The sequence below is a fragment of the Rhinopithecus roxellana genome, chromosome 10 (genome assembly GCF_007565055.1).
Source record: "Rhinopithecus roxellana isolate Shanxi Qingling chromosome 10, ASM756505v1, whole genome shotgun sequence".
In the NCBI taxonomy this organism is placed as follows: domain Eukaryota; kingdom Metazoa; phylum Chordata; class Mammalia; order Primates; family Cercopithecidae; genus Rhinopithecus; species Rhinopithecus roxellana.
This window is the reverse complement of record NC_044558.1, coordinates 82050864-82067850: the sequence shown is the minus strand read 5'-3', so window position 1 is coordinate 82067850 and position 16987 is coordinate 82050864. Positions and strand designations below refer to the sequence as shown.

The 16987-nt window shown below is 52.3% G+C and overlaps 1 protein-coding gene across 4 annotated transcripts in view; it reads right to left on the bottom strand.

The window, feature by feature from the left end:
- RILPL1 (Rab interacting lysosomal protein like 1) overlaps positions 1–16987 on the bottom strand; it is a 63072-nt gene that overhangs the window by 20324 nt on the left and 25761 nt on the right. For all 4 annotated transcript variants that reach the window (XM_010368394.2, XM_010368393.2, XM_010368395.2 and 1 more), the window contains exons 3-4: positions 9425–9543; positions 8552–8773 (exon numbers count right to left, since the gene is read on the bottom strand). In XM_010368394.2, the coding sequence (XP_010366696.1) occupies positions 8552–8773; positions 9425–9543 (341 nt within the window). The remainder of the gene's footprint in view (positions 1–8551; positions 8774–9424; positions 9544–16987) is intronic.

Sequence of the window (16987 nt, the reverse complement as noted above, 5' to 3'; positions counted from 1 at the left end):
AACTCTAAGTTTCCTCCAGCCCCTTCCTCCCTAGACAGCTTGGGTCCTGCCTTTCATAGCAGGCCAGGGCCTTGCCTCTCCTGTGTCTCTGGGAGGGACCATCTGACAGCCGTCCCCACACCCTGGGGAAAGAGCGAAGCCCTTCAAGGGAACTCCCAAACCCTCACCTCTGGAGAGGCCCCTGGGCAAAGCCACCTGCCCCTCTGTCTGCGCTTTCATCTCCCCATCTAGCCCTTCATAGCCCAGAAACATTGCCAAGGGCCCTTCCCACCCAGGTACCTGGGGATTTCTGTGAACACACTTTCAAAGCCACAGGAATTTCCTGCTCACTCCTATTAGGTTTTCCTTAGAAAACCTATCAGGGCTTCCTTAGAACCTGAGTTCTTTTTTTCTGAAGAAGGGACAGTTCATTTCTGGGGAGGAATGGCCTGATTCTTTTAGAGTTTGGGGAAATCCCAGCAAGGTATGCAAAGTCCTTACTCTCTTTTTTCTTATTTATTTTATTTTTATTTCATGAGAGATGGGGTCTCACTTTGTTGCCCAGGCTGGTTTCGGACTCCTGGGCTCAAGCAATCCTCCTGGCTCAGCGTCCCAAAGTGCTGGGATTACAGGCGTGAGCCATTGTGCCTGGCCCCAAAGTCCTGACTCTGTTTTTTTGTTTTTTGTTTTTTTTTTGAGAAGAGTTTCTCTCATTGTCCAGGCTGGAGTGCAATGGTGCAATCTCAGCTCACCGCAACCTCTGCCTCCCAGTTCAAGCGATTCTCCTGCCTCAGTCTCCCAAGTAGCTGGGATGACAGGCATGCGCCACCATGCCTGGCTAATTTTGTATTTTTAGTAGAGACGGGGTTTCGCCATGTTGGCCAGGCTGGTCTTGAACTCCTGACCTCAGGTGATCCACCCGCTTCGGTCTCCCAAAGTGCTGGGATTACAGGTGTGAGCCACTGCGCCTGGCCTGACTTCTAATACTATCACCTGAAAGCACAGGCAGAAGGACAGCCCTGGGCTCCAGCTTCTCCAGAGGCCACCAGGCAGTGACCGCAGTGCCGCGGGCAGCCCAGGACTATCCGGTTCAGACCGAGAGAGACCAAGGAGGCTCTTTCCAAGATGGCAATCGAGCCCCATCGGCCGTGGTCCTCCTAGGCTTACCCCATGAGGGACCGGGAGTCGGCTCGAGTTAGCTGAGATAAGCGGGGCCTCTTCTGTGGGGTGTCTGCTGGTCCCCGGAGGCATTTTGGGCACACCTTCAGGGCGACAGCCTGAGGCCTCAGCTGCTTCCCAGGAAGGCCCAAGAGACCAATTAACAAGCCATAGGACTGCCCAGAGGCCTTAGGGAGGCAGCATCCTGGGCCAGGGCCTCCACCCCGAGGCCTTGGGAATGCTCCTCGCTGCCTGCGTGCCTCAAAGCACCCTGCCCTCCCACGGCAGCCCCTTCACAGTACTTCTGAGCAGCCCCGGCCCAGCAATGGGGAACGACTGTGCTCTGGTCACACTTGGCACCTCCAGGCCTAGCATAAATTCAATGCATAAATTCTGCCTGCCTTTCAGCCAGCGTACGCCTGTCTGTTTTCCCAGTGCAGGCAGCCCGCACTTTACAAAACAAACACAAAACCTGTTACGAAATCAAAACATGTGGCCAGGCATGGTGGCTCATGCGTGTAATCCCAGCATGTTGAGAAGCTGAAGTGGGCGGATCATTGGAGGTCAGGAGTTCGAGACCAGCCCGGGCAACATGGTAAAACCCTGTCTCTACTAAAAATACACAAAAATGAGCTGGGTGTGGTGGCGCACACCTGTAATCCCAGCTGCTTGGGAGGCTGAGGCACAAGAATTGCTTGAACCCAGGAGGCAGAGGTTGCAGTGAGCCGAGATCACGCCATTGCACTCCAGCCTGGGTGACGGAGTGAGACCCTGTCTCAAAAAAGAAAAAAAGAAATCATCATGGCCGGGCGCAGCAGTTCATGCCTATAGTCCCAACACTTTGGGAGGCCGAGGCAGGCAGATCATTTGGGGTCAGCAGTTCAAGAGCAGCCTGGGCAACATGGGGAAACCCTGTCTCTATTAAAAATACAAAACTTAGCCTGTCATGGTGGTGTGCGCCTATAGTACCAGCTACTCAGGAGGCTGGGGAAGGAGAATGGCTTGAACCCGGGAGGTGGAGGCTACAGTGAGCCGAGATTGTGCCACTGCACTCCAGCCTGGGTGATAGAGTGAGCCCCTGTCTCAAAAAAAAAAAAAAAAAAAAAAAAAAAAAAAAATATATATATATATATATATATACACACACACACACAGTCTGTGAAAGGCAGGAAACCTTGAGTTGAAATATGAGGACCTGGATTAATGAGAAAACATGCTAAGTGAAAGAAGCCAGGCAGGACCACATGTTGCAGGATCCCACTGATGCCATGTCCTGAACAGGTGAATACACAGAGGGAAACAGCCTGCTGGTGGCCAGGGGCTGGGGGAGGGGAGGAGGCCGCTACTGCAGGAGCAGGGGTTGCTGATGGGGGTGATGGGAATGTTCTGGACAGTGGTGATGAGCACACAAGAGCTAAAGTGCGTGGCATATGAATTACATCTCAATAAGGAAGTTATAAAAATAGAAAGAGCCTTGTCTCCTGGTGATCACACGGCAATGACAGTGACACAGCTCAGAAAGAATTGCGTGGCAATGATGAGAGATTCCTTTCTAGCTCTGCAACCCTCCATAGCTCTCACGTCCTCCAAACCCTGCCCTGGGACAAACCCCTGACCCCAGCCACGTGCTGCACGTTCTCCAGCCTGGCTCACTGTTCCCCCTGCCCGGAATGGCCTGTCCACAGTCCACCCTGGGACACGCTACCCATCCACAGGATCCGGCCTGATGCCTTTGAGATCTGTTCTGACCCGGCCTCTTTTTTTTTTGAGACAAAGTCTTGCTCTGTCATCCAGGCTGGAGTGCAGTGGCTTGATCTTGGCTCAATGCAACCTCCACCTCCCGGGTTCAAGCGATTCTCCTGCCTCTGCCTCCCCGAGTAGCTGGGATTACAGGCACCTACCACCACGCCTGGCTTTTTTTGTATATTTAGTAGAGACGGGGGTTTCATCATGTTGCTCAGGCTGGTCTTGAACTCCTGACCTCAGGTGATCCAACTGCCTTGGCCTTCCCAAGTGCTGGGATGACAGGCGTGAGCCACCGCGCCCAGCCCTGTCCCTGCCTCTTGACTTCACCAAGCCCTCCTCTGATCTTACAGTCCTCTCTCCCAGCTGCGCAAAACAGTGAACCTATGAGTCAAGCTCATTCCCCTCCTTTGTCAGATGGCAAAATTGACCACCAAAGAGATGGACAGGCCCAGGTCACACAGCAGCAAGTGGTGAAGCAACCTGCAGCTCCCCTGTGTGACTGACAAGCAACCTGAACTCACACAGCTGCAAGGGATGGATGTGAACCCAGCAAAGCTGCCCTGAGCCTGGGAAAGCGCACTGCAAAGCAGCCCTGTGGGTTCACATTACCGCAGCCTAATTTTACTCCCTCATTTCTTCCCTGCGCCGTTGGCTGCCAGACAGGGAAGCTGAAACTGACAGACAGTCGGGCCAAGGTGTGAAATGTCCCTTGTTGCTAAAGAGTCCTGGAACAGGGCTGGGAGTCTTGATGTTCTTGAGACCTGGGTTTGGCCCGGGGCCTGCCTGGCCAGGAGACTGGCCTGAGCTCTTGTGGGGCCTGAAGGTTGGAAGGGGCACACTAGGAGCAGGGGGCAGGGCAGAGGTGGAGACCGCCCCACGCTGGGCCTGGAGGTTATGTCTTTGGCACTGGCCTCCTTCCCACTGCCACAGATTGAGTTCAGCCCTCACCTTCTCACCTGGGTCACTGCAAACCATGTGTGCCTGGGTCCTGACAACCATGTGTGCCACAAGCTCCTTCCCTGTCCTCCAGTTAACAGCTGAGTGTGTCGCCAGCCTGCTGAACCCCTGCGAGAGACCCGCACCCCCGCTGCTCAGAGCTCTGTGTGGTCCCTGGGTGCCGACTCCCTAGCACTGCAGACCACAGCTGTTGTCTCTGCCTGGCCTTTATCCTTCCCTCAGGTCTTTGCGCTAAGTCACCGCCGTTTTCTTCTGGAGAAAGACCTTCCTCCCGCTTTTAGTCCATGTGGCTTGGGTCGCAAACAGGTGACTCAGGAATAAACATGCATATTCTAGGTCTCTGGCCACAACAGTTGCTTCAGTGATGGGCCAATGAGGATTCCCTGAGGCTTTTGCTGGGACTCCAGGGAAAGAGGCCATTTCTTTTGACTGGGGTTGCTATGCTGGTCAAACGCTAGTGGCGACTGTATGGCAAAGAGCCTGGCTGAGAATAACAACAGCACAGAGGAAAGCAGGGTCTGAGAAGGTCGGAGCCACATTCCCAAGAGCAGCTCGTGAGCACCTGGAGCCAGCCATACCTGAAGCCACCCCTAACTCGGAGCTTTTAGTTACACAGTCAATAAATTCCTTTTTTCCCTCTGAAACCTTTACTTTTTAAATAAAAAAAAAACGGAGTCTCGCTCTGTTGCCCAGGCTGGAGTGCAATGGGGCTATCTCAGCTCACTGCAAGCTCTGCCTCCTGGGTTCACGCCATTCTCCTGCCTCAGCCTACCGAGAAGCTGGGACTACAGGTGCCCGCCACCATGCCCAGATAATTTTTTTGCATTTTTAGTAGAGACAGGGTTTCACCATGTTAACCAGGATGGTCTCGATCTCCTGACCTCGTGATCCACCTGCCTCAGCCTCCCAAAGTGCTGGGATTACAGGTGTGAGCCACTGCACCCGGCCCCATTTTTTTTTTTTTTTTTTTGGAGACAGAGTCTCGCTCTTTTTCCCAGGCTGGAGTGCAGTGGCACAATCTCAGCTCGCAGCAACCTCCACCTCCCGAGTTCAAGCGATCCTCCTGCCTCAGCAACCCTCCCCACCGCCCCCCCAAATAGCTGGGATTACAGGCATGCACCACCATGCCCAGCTAACTTTTGTATTTTTAGTAGAGACGGGGTTTCGCCATGTTGGCCAGGCTGGTCTCGAACTCTTGACCTCAGGTTATCCACCCGCCTTGGCCTCCCAAAGTGCTGGGATTACAGGCATGAGCCACCACGCCCAGCCTTTTTTGTTTTTTGAGACAGAATCTCGCTCCGTCACCCAGGCTGGAGTGCAGTGGTGCGATCTCAGCTGATGGCAACCTCTGCCTCCTGGGTTCAAGCAATTCTTCTGCCTCAGCCTCCCGAGTAGCTGACACTACAGGTGCGTGCCACCACGCCTGGCTAATTTTTTGTATTTTAGTAGAGATGGGGTTTTGGAATGTTAGCCAGGCTTGTCTTGAACTCCTGAGCTCGGGAAATCTGCCTGCCCTGGCCTCCCAACTCTTAAAACCATTTTAACTTAGGCTTATGTCATTTTTAGCCAAAAGCAGCTCTTAACTGCTCCTTTTTTTTTTTTTTTTTTTTTTTTTTAGACAGAGTCTCACCCGTCGCCCAGGCTGGAGTGCAGTGGCTTGATCTCAGCTCACCACAACCTCCACATCCCGGGTTCAAGCAATTCTCCTGTCCCAGCTCCCAAAGTAGTTGGGGCTACAGGCACGCACCACCACACCCGGCTAATTTTTGTATTTTTTAGTAGAGATGGGGTTTCATCACGTTGGCCAGGCTGGTCTCGAACTCCTGGGCTCAAGTGATCCACCCACCTCAGCCTCTCAAAGTGCTGGGATTACAGGTGTGAGCCATCACGCCTGGCGACTACTCCCTTTTAAGACTTCTCTCCCTGACCTTCCTCATGTGTATCCCAGATGCCTGTCCTGTCCTACAGCAAACCTGGAAGGACACTGAATGACTGTACTGAGACTTCAACCCACCTGACTGTGAGCTTGTCTGTCCTACCTCCCCTACCTATCACTCAGGTTACTAGCGCAGGGTCTGCAAACTTTCTTTTTTTTTCTTTTTTCTTTTTTTTTTTTTGAGATGGAGTCTTGGTCAGTTGTCGCCCAGGCTGGAGTGCTGTGGCGTGATCTCGTCTCACTGCAAGCTCCGCCTCCCGGGTTCATGCCACTCTCCTGCCTCAGCCTCCTGAGTAGCTGGGACTACAGGCGCCCGCCACCACGCCCGGCTAATTTTTGTGTATTTTTAGTAGAGACGGGGTTTCACTGTGTTAGCAAGGATGGTCTCTATCTCCTGACCTTGTGATCTGCCCGCCTCAGCCTCCCAAAGTGCTGGGATTACAGGCGTGAGCCACTGCGCCCGGCCTGCGTCTGCAAACTTTCAACAGCTCATAAATATCTTCTGGGAGAAACCACAAGCCTGAGTGTGTCCCTAAAGTTCACTCTACTTTTGTGAAACAGCATCTCCATTTTCCACATTTCTACCTGTCAAAGTCTTAGCGTTGTTAACACTGATGCCCAGCTTCAGGAACAGCTCTTCCCTGAAACCCCACGTCCCCACCTCTGCTACGATGAAGGATCTCACCCTCTGTGTTCCTGGCACAGTCTGGGGGCACATTTAAGGATCAGACACCCCTAGTGCCCACCTTGCAGCCCTGGGCCTACCTGGATGTTAGCTGTGGCTGTGATGGACAGCTCTGGCCACGCGGACAGTAACGTGCAGTGTTGTGCAACCATCACCAATCTCTAATTCCAGATCATTTCCATCACCTCCAAAGGGAACCCCATGCCCATCAGTGTCACTCCCCATTCCTCCCTCCCCCAGCTCCATTCGGACACCCATCTACTTTCTGGCTCTATGGGTTTGCCTGTTCTGGGACATTTCATGCAAATGGAGTCGCACACTGGCCTTTTGGGCCTGGCTTCTTTCACTCCGCATGATGTTTTCGCGGCTCATCCATGCTACCGCGTGGCCCGGGCTGCATTCCTCTTTAGGGCTGAATCATATCCCCCCATTCATCCATTTATCCGCTGATGGACGTGTGGGGTGTTTCCATCTTTTGGCGACTGTGAATAGTGCTGCTACAGGGTCTTACTCTGTTGCCCAGGCTGGAGTGCAGTGGCTCAATCATGGCTCACTGCAGCCTCCAACTCCTGGGCTCAAGTAATCCTCCTGCCTCATCCTTCCAAGTAACTGGGACTACAGGTACCACCACACTTAAGTTTTTCTTTTTTTTGAGATGGAGTCTGACCCACTCTGTCGCCCAGGCTAGAGTGCAGTGGCGCAATCTCAGCTCACTGCAACCTCCGCCTCCCAGGTTCAAGCGATTCTCCTGCCTCAGCCTCCCAAGTAGCTGGGATTACAGACGCTCACTACCATACCCAGCTAATTTTTGTATTTTTAGTAGAGATGGGGTTTCACCACGTTGGCCACGCTGGTCTCAAACTCCTGACCTCAAGTGACCTGCCTGTCTTGGCCTTCCAAAGTGCTGGGATTACAGGTGTGAGCCACCACACCCGGCCCAAGGTTTTTTTTTTTTTTTTTGTGTTTGAGACGGAGTCTCGCTCTGTCACCCAGGCTGGAGTGCAGTGGCGCGATCTTGGCTCACTGCAACCTCCACCTCTCGGATTCAAGCAATTCTCCTGCCTCAGCCTCCCGAGTAGCTGGGACTACAGGCATGGGCCACCACGCCCGGTTAATTTTTTTGTATTTTTAGTAGAGATGGGGGTTTCACCATATTGGCCAGGCTGGTCTCGAACTGCTGATCTTGTGATCCACCCACCTCGACCTCCCAAAGTGCTGGGATTACAGGCATGAGCCACTGCACCCAGTCAAGTTTTTAATTTTTAAAGAATTTTTTGTAGAGTTGGGGTCTCACTATGTTGCCCAGGCCAGTCTTCAGCTCCTGGCCTCAAGTGATCTTCTTGATCCCTTTGCCTCAGCCGCTCAAAGGGCTGGGATTACAAGCGCAGGCAACTGCACCTGGCCTTCATGTAAAAGTTTGAACACCTGCTCTCAATTCTTTTGGATATGTGCCTAGGAGTGGAATTGCTGGGTCATATGGTACCGTGTGGTACTGACTAAGGTCTGGACTAACTAATGTCTGCCTCCCACACTAAACTGTAAGCTCCATGTGGACAGGGATCATGTCTGTATTTTGCTCGCTATTTTATCCTCTGGGCCGGCTACATGGTCAACAACCATTGGTATGAATAAATAAATGGCAGGTACCTAATAACCACCACTGAGGTGGGAGAATGCTGGGAGTCTGGGGTTCCAGCCCCTCAGCTGTGTGTCTTCAGGCCAGTAGCTTGACTCTCTGAGCCTCTCGTTTTCTCTCTCTCTCTCTCTTTTTTTTTTTTTTTTGAGACAGGTCTGGCTCTGTTACCCAGGCTGGAGTGCAGTGGTGCAATCACGGCTCACTGCAGCCTTGAACTCCTAGGCTCAAGTGATCCTCCTGCCTAAGCCTCTCAGGCAGCTGGTACTACAGGTGTGCACCACCACGCATGGGCTAATTAAAAAAAAAATGTTTGTAGAGAACTGGGGTCTTGCTATGTTGCCCAGGCTGGCCATTTTCTTAAGTATAAAGGGGAAAACAAGGCAACCCTGCCTGCCTTGAGCCAACCCCTAGACTTACCCTCCACTACCACCTCTGCACCCAGCTTCCTGCTCACCTCAGGCTCCTCCTCCCCATTCTGGCTGTGCTCCCCCTGCAGCCTCTCTCGCAACTTCCCCAGCTCTGCTCGCAGACTGCCCATCTCTTGCTCCTTGGTCTGCAGGTCTGCCTCCAGCTCCACCTTCTGTTCGATCAGGGCTTTCCCCTGGGCCTCCACCACCGTGACCCGGTGCCGAAGGTCATGGTTGATCTTCATCAGCCGTGTCTGCTGCTGCTGTAACTGTACAAAAAGGGAGACCATTGTGCAGGGCTGCCACCTGCAGCAGCTCAGGTTGTGCACTGCACAATGGCAAACCATCCTTAGGTGTGCCATTTATATTGCAGACATCTTGTTTGAAAGTTGTTCATATTCTTATAACTGATGATGCTAGAGATGGGCAATTTGTGTATTTACTATGATAATTTTATGGCAAATGGAAGTGTGTCTTGCTAGAATTAATACATTATGAACATTTCCCAACAGATGGAAGTAACATGCCTTCAGAAAGGGGCATTTTTTTCTGATTTACACAAAAACACTGTATGGGTTCCTGGAGCACGCTGGACCCTGCTAAGTCTGCTCACAGACAGGCATGAAGTTGGGGAGCTGGAGGAGGCCTTGGGGTCAGAGCTAAGGCTGCCAAGGCCTCGGGACCTTCCCAGGAGGCGGGAGGAGCCTGCTCACTGGGCAGTGCCACGTTCCCTCCTGCTCTGCCAGTGAAGTCTTGCTGTTTCCAGGCTGGGCCCGCCAAGACATGAGCAGGATCCACACCCCACGGAGCCCTAAGAATGAGAGCAAGGGAGAGAAGGGACCTGCTGAGTGGAGGGTCTGGTCTCTGGCTGGCACCTACTGGCTGGGAGGGCGGACACAGGTCAGGGGTGTGTCACTCACAGCCTCGACGTCCTCATTTTTCAGGCCCAGCTCCCTGTCCTTGGCACGGATCTCGTCGCGTTGTTTGTCCACCACCTCCTTCAGCTTCTTCATCACCTGCCGCTCCCGCTCTGACATGCCTGGGTGGGCAAGTGAGACCGGCAGGTGAGCCCACCTTACTCCTCTGTGGAAATCATCCACCGCTTCTGCTGAGGATGAAACTGAGATCTCAGTGGCCCCCAGCCTCATCCTCTACGCCCTCCACTCACTCCCTTCGCCCTCCCCAGTGCCTGCTTGATATTCCTTGATTCCCTCTGAGCTCATTCCCACCTTGAGGCCTCTTCCTTACCCATTAGTCCCTTCCTTCTCACCTCCCCATGGCTGGTGTACCTCATTTTTCAGGCCTCAGCCCAAACATCACCTCTTCACAGATGCCTCCCGTCCTCTGACCACCCAGTGACAGCCCCCACCTCCCACCCACCCGACTCGTTCGTTTCCCTCCATCCCTGACCCACCATGTATTACCTTTATGGCACTTTTTTACAAGTCCTATGTGTGTCTTACATTCTTTTTTTTTTTTTTTTTTTTGAGACGGAGTCTCGCTCTGTCGCTCAGGCTGGAGCGCAGTGGCCGGATCTCAGCTCACTGCAAGCTCCGCCTCCCGGGTTTACACCATTCTCCTGCCTCAGCCTCCCGAGTAGCTGGGACTACAGGCGCTCACCACCTCGCCCGGCTAGTTTTTTTGTATTTTTTTAGTAGAGACGGGGGTTTCACCATGTTAGCCAGGATGGTCTCGATCTCCTGACCTCGTGATCCGCCCGTCTCGGCCTCCCAAAGTGCTGGGATTACAGGCTTGAGCCACCGCGCCCGGCCACATTCTTTTTTTTTGAGACGGATTCTCACTTTGTTGCCCAGGCTGGAGCGTAGTGGTGCAGTCTTGGCTTTCTGCAACCTCTGCCTCCTAGGCTCAAGTGATCTTCCCACCTCAGCTTCCCAAGTAGCTTGAGACAACAGAAATGTGCTACCTCGCCTGGCTAACTTTTGTATTTTTAGTAGAGACGGGGTTTCACTATGTTGACCAGGCTAGTCTCAAACTCCTGACTTCAAGTAATCCACCCACCTCGGCCTCCTAAAGTGCTGGGATTACAGGGGTGAGCCACCGCGCCTGGCCTCTTACATTCTTTTATCTGACGAAAGATGACAGTACAGTGATTCACAGGGTGAGCTCGAGCTCAGACACAGGCTCTCCTGTTTATCAGCGGTTTGGTTTGGAGCTAGTGTCTTTGTGCCTCAGTTTCCACCTCTATAAAGTAGTGATAACAGTCCCCACAACTCATAGGGCTGTTGTGAGGATTGATTATGTCAACCTAAATAATAAACAGAGAAAGTTCTCTAAAATAAGAGATGGGCCAGGCAGGGTGGCTCATGCCTGTAATCCCAGCACTTTGGGAGGCTGAGGCGGGTGGATCACCTGAGGTCAGGAGCTTGAGACCAGCCTGGCAGACATGGTGAAACCCCGTCTCTACTAAAAATACAAAAAAAATTAGCCAGGTGTGGTGGTGCATGCCTGTAATCCCAGCTACTCGGGAGGCTGAGGCAGGAAAATTGCTTGAACCTGGGAGGTGGAGGCTGCAGTGAGCCGAGATCGTGCCATTGGACTCCAGCCTGGGTGACAAGAGCAAGACTCTGTCTCAAAAATAAAAAGTAAATAAAATTTAAAAATAAAATAAAATAAAAGATGGCCATACATGTTGGCTCACGCCTGTAATCCCAGTGCTTTGGGAGGCTGAGGCAGGAGGATCACTGAGGCCAGGAGTCTGAGAGCAGCTTGGGCAACATAACGAGACCCTGTTTCTACAAAAATATATATATTTTTAAACTAGCCAAGCGTGGTGGTGTCCACTTGTAGTCTCAGCTATTTAGGAGGCTGATGAGGGAGGATCACTTGAACCCAGGAGTTTGAGGATGCAGTGGGCTCTGACTGTACCACTGTACTCCAGGCCTGGGTGACAGAACAAGACCTTGTCTCAAAAACAAAACAAAACAAAAACAAAAACAAACCAGAAAACAAAACAAAAACTGTAATCCCAGCACTTTGGGTGGCCCAGGCAGGCAGATCACCTAGGTCGGGAGTTCTAGACCAGCCTGACCAACATGAAGAAACCCTGTCTTTACTAAAAATACAAAATTAGCCAGGCGTGGTGGCACATGCCTGTAATCTCAGCTACTCGGGAGGCTGAGGCAGGAGAATCGCTTGAACCCGGGAGGTGGAGGTTGCGGTGAGCGGAGATCGCACCAGTGCACTCCAGCCTGGGCAACAAGAGTGAAACTCCATCTCAAAAAAAAAAAAAAAAGGAAAAGCTATTTATTTTGGGAGTAGAGTGGGAATCTGCTCCCAATGGGAATCTGCCTGCCATAGTAAACTATGTGTATTCAGGGAGGTAAAGGAAGACAAAGATTTTCAAAGGAAAAAATAAGGAGGGTTACATAATTGTTTTAAAAATTAATAATTATCCTTGGCTACAAAGATAGATCAGTAACAAGGGTGACTGTAGTCTGAGGCTGGACCGGCTACTGCCAGGCAGACGTCCTGGCAGAAGTCTTTTTGTGTAAGGTTACAAAGGCCTTTGTGCAAAGCTGTCGTTTTTCCACAGTCTTTTTTGTTATCAGGCATGCAAGCGTGAAAACCCTCTCTTCATGGCCTTCCCGGGTTCCATTCGTCAGGATTTTGGGTAACATTGGTGACCCCATTTTGATTCAGACAACTTTCACAGTTAATATACACAGAGCCCCGAAGATGGTGTCTGGCACACTGCAGGCGGGCGAGGTCCACCCTCATCCCTACCCCCAACTAGACTGTCAGCCACAGGAGGGCAAGGCCCTGTCTGCCCTAGTCACTGTTACATTCCTTGGGCCCCACATGGTGCCTAGCACACCGCAGGTGCCTGTTAAGTTATTGTTGAATTAATGACCTGTGAGGATGGGTGCTGTGTCAGTATCCTGCACCTGCTGTAACAAATGACCAATAATTTTGGTATCTCAACACATCAGAAATTTATTTTCTCATAGCTCTAGAAGCCAGAAGGTCCAAATGAGCCTGAAATCAAGGTGTCATCAGGGCCATGCTTCCTCTGGAGCCTCTAAGGGAGATTTTTTTTTTCTTTTTTGAGACAGAGTCTTGCTGTGTCACCCAGGCTGGAGTGCAGTGGCATGATCTTGGCTCACTGCAGCCTCTGCCTCTTGGGTTCCAGTGATTCTCCTGCCTCAGCCTCCCAAGTAGCTGGGATTACAGGTACGTGCCATCATGACTGGCTAATTTTTTCTTTTCTTTTTTTTTTTTTGAGACGGAGTCTCACTCTGTGGCTCAGGCTAGAGTGCAGTGGCATAATCTTGACTCACTACAAGCTCCACCTCCCAGGTTCACGCCATTCTCCTGCCTCAGCCTCCTGAGTAGCTGGGACTACAGGGGCCTACCACCACGCCTGGCTAATTTTTTGTATTTTCAGTAGAGACAGGGTTTCACCAAGTTAGCCAGGATGGTCTTGATCTCCTGACCTCGTGATCCGCCTGCCTTAGCCTCCCAAAGTGCTGGCGTTTACAGGCGTGAGTCACTGTGCCCAGCCTTTTTTTTTTTTTTTTTTTTTTTTTTGGAGATAGAGTCTCACTCTGTAGCCCAGACTGGAGTGTAGTGGAGTGATCTCAGTTCACTGCAACCTCTGTCTCTGGGGTTCAAGCGATTCTCCTGCCTCAGCCTCCCAAGTATCTGGGATTACAGGCGCCCACCACAACCCAGCTACTTTTTTTGTATTTTTAGAAGAGACAGGGTTTCACCATGTTGGCCAGGCTGGTCTCGAACTCCTGACCTCAAGTGATCCACCCGCTTCAGCCTCCCAAAGTGATGGGATTATAAAGGCATGAGGCACTGTGCCCGGCCCAGGGAGATTTCGTTCCTTCCCTCTTTCAGCTTCTGGTGGCCACCAGCACTCCTTGGCTTGTGGTGACATCACTCCAGTCTCTGCCTCTGTGGTCCCGTGGCCTTCTCCTCTTCTGTCAGTGCCAAATTTCTCCCTGCCTCCATCTTACAAATATACCTGTGATTACATTCAGGGCTCATCCAAAGTAAGCCAAGATAACATCCCCATCTCAAGATCTGGAATGAAATAACACACCTGCAAAGACATTACCATATCAGGTGACATCCACAGGTTCTAGGAACTAGGACCTAATATTTTGGGGCCATTATTCAGCCTTCCACAGGTGCTGGCACTGCCAGTGCACCCCTGCTCCCTGAAGCCTGGGCTGGCCTGCAATGGCCAGGCTCAGTCCCAGGTGAACGAGGGGAAACGTCCCTCCGTAGCCCCCGGGACTCAGGATATGCAGCCAGATCTAATCCCATGAGGAGAAAGCACAGAGGTGACCCCTCAGTTATTGCCTTGGCCTGACTGTCCCCCCAGGCTGCTCCACTGTATCAAAGTCCTTGCTGCTGACCTCCTCTCTCTTGTCCTAGTGGTCACCACCGTGAACAAGCATCCCTGGTGTGTTTCCAGAACAGCGGGCGACACTGCCAGGGCCACAAACCCACGTAAGGCCTGGGTCCTGAGCTTGAAGAGCTTAGGATTTTATATGATCGTCCTGGAGGCATCAGCCTGTCTCATTTGTTTCTGTATTCCAGGGCCCCACACATGGCAGACGCCCAAGGCTGGCCAATGAACAAGGACTGGTTCTTCTTCCGCGCTCCCAAAGTGCAATGTACTCCTGACAAGCCCAGGAAGGATAAACTGATTTACACCCTGGACCCTATTTCGTTCTCATTCCCAACCACTGGAAATGGGTCTTAGTATCATTTATGTTGTCTCTAACATCAGTCCCATTTTACATATATGAAAAACTGAAGCCCAGAGATATTTTTTTTCTCAAAGTCTTACAGCCAAGAACTCAAGCCCAGGTTTTCTGACTCCAGATCCCACGTCTTCTCCGTGATACTAGGCTGCCTTGCCACCAGGGCACAAGACGCAGAAGCCTCCCTTAAGGTCACCAGGATGTGTCACTATGGGGCAGACTCTAATCCCCACTTTCTTCCAGACAGAGCCACCTTCTGGGGGTGCCCTCACATATTTTTGCATACGTGCACACATGTGTACCCCCACAAGAATATTCACCCATCAAGTTTTTTTGTTGTATTTTTTTTTTTTTTTTTTGAGACGGAGTCTTGCTCTGTCGCCCAGGCTAGAGTGCAGTGGCATGATCTTGGCTCACTGCAACCTCTACCTCCTCGGTTCAAGCAATTCTCCTGCCTCAGCCTCCTGAGTAGCTGGGACTACAGGCATATGCCACCATGCCTGGCAATTTTTGTATTTTTAGTAGAGATGGGGTTTTACCATGTTGGCCAGGCTGGTCTCGAACTCCTAACCTCAAGTGATCCACTTGCCTTGGCCTCCCAAAGTGCTGGGATCACAGGCATGAGCCACTGCGTCTAGCCTGTTTGTTTGTTTAGAGACAGGGTCTTGCTTTGTCACCTAGGCTAAAGTGCAGTAGCATGATCACAGCTCACTACAGCCTTGACCTCCCAGGCTCAAGTGATTCTCCCATCTCAGCCTCCCCAGGACCTGGGACCACTGCGTGCACTACCACACTTCGCTAATTAAAAAAAAAATTTTTTAAGTCTCACTGTGTTACCCAGGCTGGTCTTGAACTTCTGGCCTCAAGCAATCCCCCCACCTGAGCCCCACCAAGCGCTAGGATTACACATGTGGGCCACTGTGCCCGGCCATCAAGCTTTTTTTTTTTTTTTTTGACCCAGGGTTTCTGTCACCTTGGCTAGAGTGCAGTGGCAGGATCACAGCTCACTGCAACCTCCACCTCCTGGGCTTCAGTGATCCTCCCACCTCAGCCTCCGAGTAGCAAAGATGCACCACTACACCTGGCTCGTTTTTGACTCTTTTTTATAAAGACAAGGTCTTGGCCGGGCGCAGTGGCTCAAGCCTGTAATCCCAGCACTTTGGGAGGCCGAGACGGGCGGATCACGAGGTCAGGAGATCGAGACCATCCTGGCGAACACGGTGAAACCCCGTCTCTACTAAAAAATACAAAAAACTAGCCGGGCGAGGTGGCGGGCGCCTGTAGTCCCAGGTACTCGGGAGGCTGAGGCAGGAGAATGGCGTGAACCCGGGAGGCGGAGCTTGCAGTGAGCTGCGATCCGGCCACTGCACTCCAGCCTGGGCGGCAGAGCAAGACTCCGCCTCAGAAAAAAAAAAAAAAAAGACAAGGTCTTGCCATGTTGCCCAGGCTGATCTCAAACTCCTGGGCTCAAGCGATCTTCCCACCTCGGCCTCCCGAAGGGCCCTGGTGGCAGGCATCAGCCACCACACCTGGCCATCAAGTGTTTATTGAACACCTGCTGTGTACGTGACACTGAACTAGTCATGAGGGTCAGCACGGAGAATACATGAAACCTGATTCTGCTCTCACTGGTTTACAGATGACAGACAGGCACGTGCCATTACAGACCAGGTCGAGCCCCATGACAGATGTGACAAGGGCTGAGAAAAGTGACCAAGGAGACCCCACACAGACCATGGGCGCAGAGCAGGCCTCTCAGGGCAGGGGCCATTTCCACTGAGACTGGAGGCCTTCCTCCCAGAGGAAGGGAGGCCTGGTGGCCAGGACAGCGCAGTGCAGGCGGCAGCGAGTGCAAAGGCCCTGGGGGAAGGGCTGCATCGGGGGCTGAGGGCAGTGCGGGCTGAGGCGCAGAGGCTCAGGAGCTAAAACAAGCGCAGGCCACACAGTGCCTTAAGACTCGGGTCAGGGGTTGGATTATCCCCTGCAGGGACAACAGGAGCCTCAGGGTCTCAACAGGTAGGGGCTGTGCAGAGCAGGAGGGTCAGGTGGAGGAGACCAGGAAGGGGCAGCCAGAGAGGACAGACTTCTGGACTTCCAGCAGGGGTGGGCATCCTCTGTATGCACATGACATGGCTGGAGGGGAAGGACCCTGAAGTATAGGGAATTACGGGAAATGTGGACAGGGCCCCAAGGCACTGGGAGGCCCCAGAGAGCGGTACAGAAATCTGAGCTCCACCACCTGGTGCCATCGAGGCTCACAGCTTATGACTTCTGAAGTGACGTTCACCTCTCTGAGCCTCTATTCACTCATCTGCAAAACGGGTACGTGAATGATTTTTCCCTCTTCCACCTTTCTGATGATGTTGTTCATGTAAAGTACATACAGTAGAAAGTTATACAAAGCCATGAAATGGGATGGTGCGTCCTCCCACCAGTGGCCATGGCGGGCATGAGTGCAGCCCTTCAAGCTGAATGACCACTCCGGTTTCTTCTCGTACCTGCTGGGTCCTGCTCAGCTCTGAGGCAGAGAGCTGCACAAAGGCCCTAAGACCCCACAGAGACGTCAGCCCCGGCTGGTGTGTGGAGGCAGGGATGAAAAGACAGGGCAAGAATCCATTTAGCCACTAGAATGGCTAAAATGAGGACTGACGCCACCAAGTGCTGATGAGAAAGTGGGGCAGCTGGAAGGCGCGTGCCTTGCTGCTGGAAGTGCTACTATGGAAATTCGTTTGGTGTTACCTGCTA